This window comes from Vicia villosa, linkage group LG3 (assembly GCF_029867415.1).
Source record: "Vicia villosa cultivar HV-30 ecotype Madison, WI linkage group LG3, Vvil1.0, whole genome shotgun sequence".
Lineage (NCBI taxonomy): Eukaryota > Viridiplantae > Streptophyta > Magnoliopsida > Fabales > Fabaceae > Vicia > Vicia villosa.
In genome coordinates, this window is record NC_081182.1 from 53951187 (window position 1) to 53960464 (window position 9278).

The 9278-nt window shown below is 34.0% G+C and overlaps 1 protein-coding gene across 2 annotated transcripts; it reads left to right on the forward strand.

Annotated features, from left to right (window-relative positions):
• Positions 1-1806: 1806 nt before the first annotated feature.
• LOC131661456 (chaperone protein dnaJ A6, chloroplastic-like) lies at positions 1807-7739 on the forward strand. 2 transcript variants are annotated; one of them, XM_058931003.1, is made up of 8 exons: positions 1807-1971; positions 2257-2396; positions 4369-4504; positions 4659-4716; positions 6058-6100; positions 6422-6470; positions 6555-6638; positions 6726-7739. In XM_058931003.1, the coding sequence occupies exons 2-8, from the start codon at positions 2290-2292 to the stop codon at positions 7566-7568; spliced, it is 1320 nt and encodes a 439-aa protein (XP_058786986.1). In that variant the 5' UTR covers positions 1807-1971; positions 2257-2289; the 3' UTR covers positions 7569-7739. The 2 variants fall into 2 exon arrangements, with proteins under 2 accessions (XP_058786986.1, XP_058786985.1); XM_058931002.1 differs by having other exon boundaries at positions 1808-1971; positions 2253-2396.
• Positions 7740-9278: the final 1539 nt, after the last annotated feature.

Consider the following 9278-nt stretch of genomic DNA (forward strand, 5'->3'; position numbering starts at 1 on the left):
GACATTTGTTCGCATAACACCCCGCATCACGCGCGAGTGATTTTAATCGCTATTGATATATAAAGGTAAAACACGTCATTTTAGTGACTTCAAAGATAACATGTCAATGTCCAAGTCAACTTATCTCAAAGATGATATAACATCTTAATTACAAATTATTAATATTAATATTATACTATTGAAATTATTCATACTAATTTTATAATATTTATTTTGACACGTCAAATTCTTTCATTCAGGAAAAAAAAACAAATTCATTTTTTAATAAAATTCACTTAAATATTGTCATTAAAGATTAAATATAAAAAATATAAAAAATCTTCCCCCCGCTTCTTATGCATTGTGCGAGTTAACATCTAATTAATAATGTACAATGCTAAAAAGATATCACAAATATAAAAATCTCCCCTTGATTCTTATGCAAAGTGCGAGGCATCAAGTTAATAATATTCAACACCAAAAAGATGTTATAGACGGAAATAAACCTCTCCCTAGCTTCGCATGCTTCCAACGCAGCGCATGAGTCATCAAATTAATAATGTATAATATCAAAAATATATAAAAAATATAAAAAATCTCACCCTTGTTTCCCGCGCATTTGCGCGAGTCAAAAATTAATAATTTGCAACATCAAAAGATATCATAAATGTAAAAAATTTCTTCTTTCCATACAGGTCATCAAATAAATAATAATATACATTAATAACAACATATTTACAAATATAATCACATAAAAGTATTTGAGTTTCTCTATCAAATTTATAGGGTTTGAATCATCTCCTTCAATATTTTCTCTCCAACCATCTCCTTCACATTTTTGTGTCTTTCTCTCTATCATTTTTCTATTTTCTTCCATTTTATTATATTTTCTTATTTTTTTTCTGTTTAATAACATGTGATTTATGCGATTTATTTGAAGGAGAGGGAAGGATGGAAGAAGTGAAATTTTTTGCGAAATTTGTAACCATGACATTCAAAAGAATTTCATAAATCGTTTTTATGACTTTTATATATATATATATATATATAAAATATACAAAACATTCAAAAAAATATTTCTCTCTATATGTTAATTTTAATTGATGTAGTAAAATATTAAATATCACAAATGTTAAAAATCTTTCCCTCACTCTCAGCGCATTATGCGAGTCAAACATCTAATTAATAAGGTACAACGTCAAAAAAATATCACAAATATAAAAAAAACTCTGGTAACTTCCTGCCCAAAAAGATACCATAAATATAAAAACCTCTTTTTCATTTCGCACGCTTTCCGTATAACCCACAAGTCATCAAGTTAATAATGTACAATACCAAAAAAATATCATAAATATAAAAACTTCGCTTCCGTCGCATCGCACAAGTTAACATAAAAAAATATCATAAGTATAAAAACTTCTCACTCGCTTCCCGCGCGATTCATCAAATTAATAATAAACAACACTTTCGAATTTATAAATATAATTAAATTAAAATATATGAGTTTCTCCACCACCACCACTGAATTTGTAACCATTGACATTCAAAACAATATTATAAATTATTTTTATAATTTTTTATTTATAAAATAGTCATACAAAACAATCAAAAGAATATTTTCTTTGTATCAAATATAAGACTCCCTTTCACTTTTACAATCCTTAAAATAAAATTACACATAACCTCTATTAAACTTATAATTTAAAAATATAAAAAGTTAATTTTTTTCTCTTGTTACCTTGAATTGTCTTAACCTTAAAATTTGTAGGGTTGTATAAGTGTAATAATAAAACAATACTCGACCACCAAGTTCCTTTTCATTCATTTCATCCAACCCTCCCTCCATATAAAAGCCACGACCAAACCATTTAGAGAGAGAAAGAGTTAGAGAGAGAGTGTTGGAACACAACAAAACAGTTCCTCATCCTCTCATTCCAACTTCTCTCGCACACTCCAGACACTCCGCGAACCACCACCTCCTACCACCACTAGGTTTCTCTTTCTCTTTCTCTTTCTCTCTCAATTCCAAACAAAACATCCTCGTCTCATCTCTTACAATTACGCGAAAAACCGTCGTTATGTTTTTTTTTTCTGCTTCTTATCTTAATTAACTACTGTTGTTTATTTGTGCTCGTTAAATTACGAATTTCTGTTTCATCGTTCTTTTCAATTTCACTGTACTTGGTTCATTTTTTTAGCTTCTGCTCTAGAAGTGATTTTTGTTGGTTTATCTTATTGTTTTTGTTTTCTTAATTATATTTTTTTTTTTTTAGGCAGTGGAATTTCTTGAAGAATTTTAATATTTATTAGATGGCGGTTACACCTTTTGGTAATACTTCAGCTACTCAATGGGGAATTCGTCCTCAGCTTATCGCCAGATCCAGCACTATGCCCAAGTTTGCGTCCGCAAGCCACAAGTGAGTCCTATGTTTAATTCTTAATTTTCATGTTTTTGTATGTTGGAAAGAGCTACGTTGTTTTTAAGGTTGTGTTTTTTTTTATATCATATTGTTGTCACTTGCTATAGCCATAAAACTGTGTATGAAAATGTGATTTTGTTACCCTAATTCTCAGAAACTGAGGGTTTATTGTCTGTTTGGTTAAACCCTAAGCTTTTACTGAAGTTAGAAAAACGGGTTTGAATAATTTGAATTGCGTTCAGTGAATATTTGCAATGGGAAATAAATATATATTGTGGTGAGTTGAAGTTGTGTTTGGATTGACGGTGAGCACGTGGAATCACCGTGTGCCATGCAAAAACTACATTTTGGATTGTCGGTGAGTACGTGGAATCACCCGTTGCCAACTGAAGTGAATGTTTTTAGCTTTTCCACTGAGTAGAAATGGTTCTTGCTGTGTGACTTGCATACTTATTCACATTTGCGATTCAAAAGTGATTTTACTTTATTATCCAAGCAAAATCAACTCTTCTAAACTTCTTTTCATTCACTTGGCTCTATTGCTCATCTTCGCTTCTAGGACATGATCCGATGTCTTCAATGCAAGATGATTCAATTGGTCATTGGCCATATTTTTTCTCTTCAGGTCTTTAGGATATCATTTTGAAACAAATCAATTATTTTGCACAATTTGGTACACTTTAGCACGCAAGGGATTCATCATTTAAAGAATAAAAAATCTAATCATACAATTTTTTATCACCGATATGAATTGCTTGCACGATTAAACATTTTGTGTTTTCAGCTCGCTTTTTTTTTCAGCAATTCTCAATTTGAGCTCTTGGCTATACCTTTTTTTTGTTTTTGTTTTGGCTTATGACAAAACATATGATTTTGTGACATTATGATTCAATTGTGCTGTGGGTTCCTCATGTGAAATCCTAGGTTGTTAATCTCGGCCGGAACGACACAATGGCCAAAATTGCGTCAAACCGTGCTGAAACAGTACTGTTGGGCGACGCGGTCAGAACGGCCAAGAAATAGGTAATGGAAATGGCGCGGAACGGTGGTGACGTGGCTTAGAACAGCCAAGACTGCCATGTCTGTTTTTTCCCTTGATTTTGAAATGCTGAGAGGGCTATTTTGGATATTTTAACATTAAAAAAAAACCCTAATACAACTCCCGACAGCTTTTGAATCTACAACACATCCTCTCTCTTTGCTTCACGCCTATCTTGCTCTCTCTCTGCTCCTCTTCTCCTTCTTGCTTCCATTCATCTTCTCAGCTAACATTCCGCAGGATGTTTGAACTTTTATTAGAGATTTTAATTAAGTGTTTGTTTTTGTGAATTTTATTGACATTTGAAAGTATGTTTGTTAAAGATTTATGGTTTTTATTTATAATTATAAATGCTTCGTGAATATTGAGTAATTCATTTTAGTTTTTTACAATTATGTGTCTCTTAGTAGTAAATACATTAGAGTCCGCGTCGCTAAATTAACGCCGGTTCTATTCCGCGTTCCCGTTTCGCTCCATTTTTTGAGATGGTCGCGCCGTGCCGTTATCCAAGTTTAACAACATAGGTAAAATCATTGCACTAAATAGTGCAATGATCATTTATATGATATATTTGAAGTTATTTTTCATTGAAATTTTGAATCTTACAAAGTGTTATCAAATATCTGCCGTGGCCGATATACATGCGGTTTTTGGGCTCCCTGAAATGGTGAATATTGGCCGATATTGCGGGTTTTTCCGCCATAATTTGCTATAACGGTGTGGGATTTTGGCTCTCCACCATCCGCCATGGACGACCCTGCTTACAAATACGATTTACAATGCATTATTCAGATATTAGATTTGTGGTTCACTATTTTATATCTTTAACCTCAATTAATAATAAATCGGTTATACAAAAATCTAAAACAAACATATCCATTCTCAATAGGCACATAGCTTTTCAACATAATTCAATCATTTTCCTTGCAGTGCTACAAGCAGGGTAAACTTTATGGCTGCCTCAAGTTCAACCTTTTTTGCTCGGGATTCCTTGCGTTTTAGCATAGGCTCATATCAAACTTTGCATCGTCGAAGGGGATCAAGGTTTATAGTTAGAGCTGAAACAGTAAGTTTTTATTACTCATGCTTTTCTAAGCAACAATGATTTCCTTTCTCGTTTTTGGACACGAGTTCCTTATGAAAGTATTTCTCTTTTAAGTTATGTTATTTTCATGAATATTCAATATATGGCTGAATATCTAATATGTGCCCATGTGCAGGATTACTACACTGTCCTTGGGGTGTCAAGAAATTCTACCAAATCTGAAATTAAGACTGGTAATTTTCTGCAGTCCTTTCTTATCTGTTTAATATGATTATGCCTCCATCATCATTAGTTGATGCGTTCAAATTCATAATTTTTATTTACTCATTAGTTGTTGAATAATTGAATTCATGAATTGCCGTTTTGTTTAGCAAAGAAGTGATCTCTGATTCTCTGTATTATCAGAAGAAATCAATTACCCCATTAATTGTCGTCTGTCAATGACGAACGGTTGTTTCCTTTTATACAACTCTTTCTGTTTCTTCGACATTGATTAATTAAAATACTACTAAAAAGGTTCAGATGCCAAGTTCATTGTTTTTATTTACTCTAAATGATTATCTCCTTTAATGTAAATATTGCTGCCTTTCTAACATTTGATTGATTGAAATACTAATATCTAGGTTGTCAATAGCATGCTATAGCTGCATAATGTTGCGGCACGGCCCCTCACCGCTACACTATTGGTCTGTGAAGCACTATTGACGATAGCGGTCATAGCGTCAGCTAAAAATGCTATCTTAGCGACGCTATGGCGATGCCGTCGCGGTTTGATGGCCGCTATTCTCAATTTGAGCAAAATTTTAAGCCCTAACAATTTGTGACGTAATTTTAAATTTTTTAAAGGAATGTTGGCCTTTCCCACCCTGTTATTGGTCTAATATTTAACCCCACGTGTTATGCTTCTTTAGTTCCACTTTTTTTTCTTCTTTTTTCTCCCCATGCGCCTTCTGCATTCTTCGTCATTTTCATCTATTTCTTCACCGTTCTCCTCTGGTTCTTCATCGTTTGCCTCTGCTACTGATGCGTTATTGTATGTGGTTAATATCAACGAGACGTTGTGCAGGAATACTTTTATAAATTGATTTTGATGGGAACTCATTTTCATGGGATATGTGATGTTGCAATTTCTATTTTCACGCATTAATGTATGTTGTTGGAATTTATGTTTACTATGTACATTGTTTTTTAGTCTTCACAATAACAGTCATTCCGCTATCCGCCATAGCATTTTAGGGGTTCGGCGCTATGCTCCGCTATCGGAGATTAACAACCTAGACTAATATTGAAAAAGATTCAGATGAAATGTCTGGAGGATGCAAGATTAGCAAATCAAATCTAACTGTTAATACTAATAAAGAGGTTTGTCTCTTGATTATGCTTGTTACTAACAATCCAATCAGATCAAATCAAGCCGTTGTGATCATAGTATCAGAAATGGTTAAGGTTAAAGAGAGGTCGTTGTGATCAAGAATTTATTATTATAGCCAGATATTATGTGCGATTTACTTGGTTATGCAATTTTTTCTATCATATCATCTCATTATCAAATCTTTCTTTTGTGAATGTTTCAGCTTATCGAAAGCTAGCCCGGAATTATCATCCAGATGTGAACAAGTGAGTTTTCTTTTTTCTTCTCTCTCACGTTGGAGTTATTTGCTTCCTATTCCCAGTCTTTTCTATTTTTTTAACTCTGATTTCACTACTGTCGTGCACGAAGTAGTTTTGGTGTCATAGATGATAATACTTTTAACTTGTCATTCCTAAAAGTATTGTTTTTGTACACTTCCTGAACAGCTTATTAGATCAAATCTTTCGGTCAAACGCCAATTCAAATGTCATACATGTTTTCGAGTTGCATAATTTTCCCATATAGTCAATCATTTTATTATTGTTTCATATCATTGAATTATTTTGTTCGTTCGCATTTTGCTGCAGGGAGCCCGGTGCAGAAGACAAATTTAAGGAAATTAGTAATGCATATGAGGTAACACTAGATTTTATTAAACACAGCTAACCCTAATGCATGGCCAGTGGTGATTGATCTTATGTGATTATAATTCTTTTGCAGGTCTTATCAGATGATGAAAAACGATCCATATATGACAAATATGGAGAGGCAGGGCTTAAGGGTCAAGGAATGGGTGGCATGGGGGTAAGTTACCAATGAAGATCTTGGAGAATTTTAATTTGTCATAACGTACTATTGTTTCTCATTCGTTGATAATCTTTGTGATGATAGGATTTCAGCAATCCTTTTGATCTGTTTGAGACGCTATTTGAGGGCATGGGTGGTGGTGGCATGGGCAGCAGAGGTTCTTGGAATGGAGCAGTGGATGGCGAAGATGAGTATTACAGTCTTCTTTTGAATTTCAAAGAAGCCGTTTTCGGAGTGGAAAAGGAGATAGAGATAAGGCGACTTGAGAATTGTGGAACTTGCGATGGTTCAGGGGCTAAACCAGGGACTAAATCATCCACATGTAAAACGTGTGGTGGTCAGGGTCGTGTTGTCACTCAGACAAGGACTCCGTTAGGTATCTTTCAGCAGTCTATGACTTGCTCATCTTGCAATGGGACTGGAGAAACCCGCACACCTTGCGGTACATGTTCTGGGGATGGTCGGGTGAGGAAAACAAAGCGGATAAGTCTCAAGGTTCCGGCCGGTGTGGATTCTGGTAGCCGTTTAAGGGTCCGAAACGAAGGTAACACTGGAAGGCGTGGTGGTTCTCCCGGTGACCTCTTTGTTGTTCTTGAAGTTATTCCAGATCCCGTGCTGAAACGAGAAGACACCAACATTTTATACTCTTGTAAAGTGTCCTATATTGATGCAATCTTGGGGACTACACTCAAGGTTCCAACTGTAGATGGCATGGTGGATTTAAAAATCCCCGCTGGGACACAACCGGGATCAACACTCGTTATGGCTAAGAAAGGAGTTCCACTGCTGAACAAAAAGAACATGAGGGGTGATCAATTGGTTCGAGTGCAAGTTGAGATTCCGAAGAAACTGAGCAGCGATGAGAGAAAACTTATCGAAGAACTCTCGGAGTTGAGCAAAGGCAAGACCGCGGCCGGTAGGAGATGATATTTTGTTTGTTGGAAGATGGAACTTGTATGTGCCATAAATTTTATTTTCCTTTTATGGATGCTTCATTCTTGACCTTGGTATATGTAGGTTATAACTCCTTATAGACATAGGCAGATTACATGTTTTCTACATCTGTTGCTTGTTTTATTGGATTTTATACTTTCATTATTTTGTTGGATGTTGGGCTTTGACAGCATCGGATGCACCTAGTCAGTGTTGTTTATGAAGCCAAAAAAATAAAAATAAAAACTTATTTTGGACATTATTGTTATATTATGGCACTAGCAGTGTTGTTGCTTACGGTCTCTTGAGACAATGAAGAGCATGCTAAGGTGACTTATTTGTTTTGCTTGAGAAGAAAAATATGTTGTTTTGATGACATGAGTTGAACTAGAGAAGCCAAAAGAAGTTGATAAAAGGTTAGTTAGTGGGTGCAATCTTTAGCTGCTTTAACTGAGACAAGTCTTTGTTATGGACCAGTCTATTTTGATGTCTCTTCCAATATAATCTTATCCATGTTGATAAAAATTTATTAGATGCTCTACAATTAACTATTCATACCAATGGTTAAAAATTTATTAGATGCTCTACAATTAACTATTCATACCAATGGTTACAATTTCAAACCTAGTAGTGAAATTATAGTTATATGCTATAGAGTTTATTACAAAGTTCTTACCACTTTAAACCCTAAAGCTAAACAAATACGTTTTCAGGAACTACTACTTTAGTTCAAACTAATTTGCTAACATCTTATGTTGCAATTAATAGGTTGTTAAAATAGGATGAAATTAATTTTCCAGAAACCTGAAACCTTCCTCAGGCCATTGAACCGGAACCTATCCTTAATAAGGATGTTGATCAAATAATCCAGTCTAGTGAAGAAGATTTAGAGATAAACTTTAGCTCTAAAAGAATTATTAGAATACCTATATCTATGTCTGAAAGACATTATGTGAATTCTATAAATGAATTTTACTCCGCTCCTAGTCAATTATCTAGACCCTCAACTTCTCAATTAAGAGAAGAAATAGAAGTCGTTGAAAATATAAGACAACGAAAATAAAATTCTCCATGGTATATATCAAAAACTAAATCCTTCTAGAGTAGAATCACCTACTCCCTCAGATATGAACTTCCCGTTATAATGTTAGATTATTCTCCAGGTAGTAATCTAAGAAACCTTGTCAATGACGAGTTTCAGCATGAAAGATACACCCAATTTAGAGAATGGTTTTTTAAAACTTTTTCGGGTCTTGTGTTAGCAAGTTTTAAAGATGAGTACTATACTCAAGTGTCTATGAACCAAGATTTTATACCCTTTGTGAAATGGTTCATTAGTTACTTTATAAGTAAACAAAAAGAAGAAATGATTTTCATGAAACAAGACGAACTGTTAGTCCTACAAAAGTCTTGGGAAAATATCCAAGGAGAAAATGGTATCTCCTTTTCTCCCAAAACTAACAATAAGTTCGGTTAGTTTGGCTTCTCATACAGAAACTAGACCTTATCTTACCCTTCAATTACAAAGGGTTGAACAAAATCAGATTACTCTTAAAGAGTTAAATTCCATAATTAGATCCAATAATTATACTAATGCCTATCTTGATTGTCTAGGAGAACAATTTATTTCTCTAGAAAAAGAACTTTTATCCATAAAAGACATTTTAAATAAACAAATAGCTCGTCAAAAAATTGTTATTGACC

Excerpts from the sequence above, each read along its gene's own strand:
- LOC131661456 (XM_058931003.1), top strand. The coding sequence starts at position 2,290 with ATGGCGGTTACACCTTTTGGTAATACTTCAGCTACTCAATGGGGAATT. Across the intron at positions 2,397-4,368 it reads TTTGCGTCCGCAAGCCACAA|TGCTACAAGCAGGGTAAACT; the intron begins GTGAGTCCTATG and ends TTTTCCTTGCAG. Across the intron at positions 4,505-4,658 it reads TTATAGTTAGAGCTGAAACA|GATTACTACACTGTCCTTGG; the intron begins GTAAGTTTTTAT and ends GCCCATGTGCAG.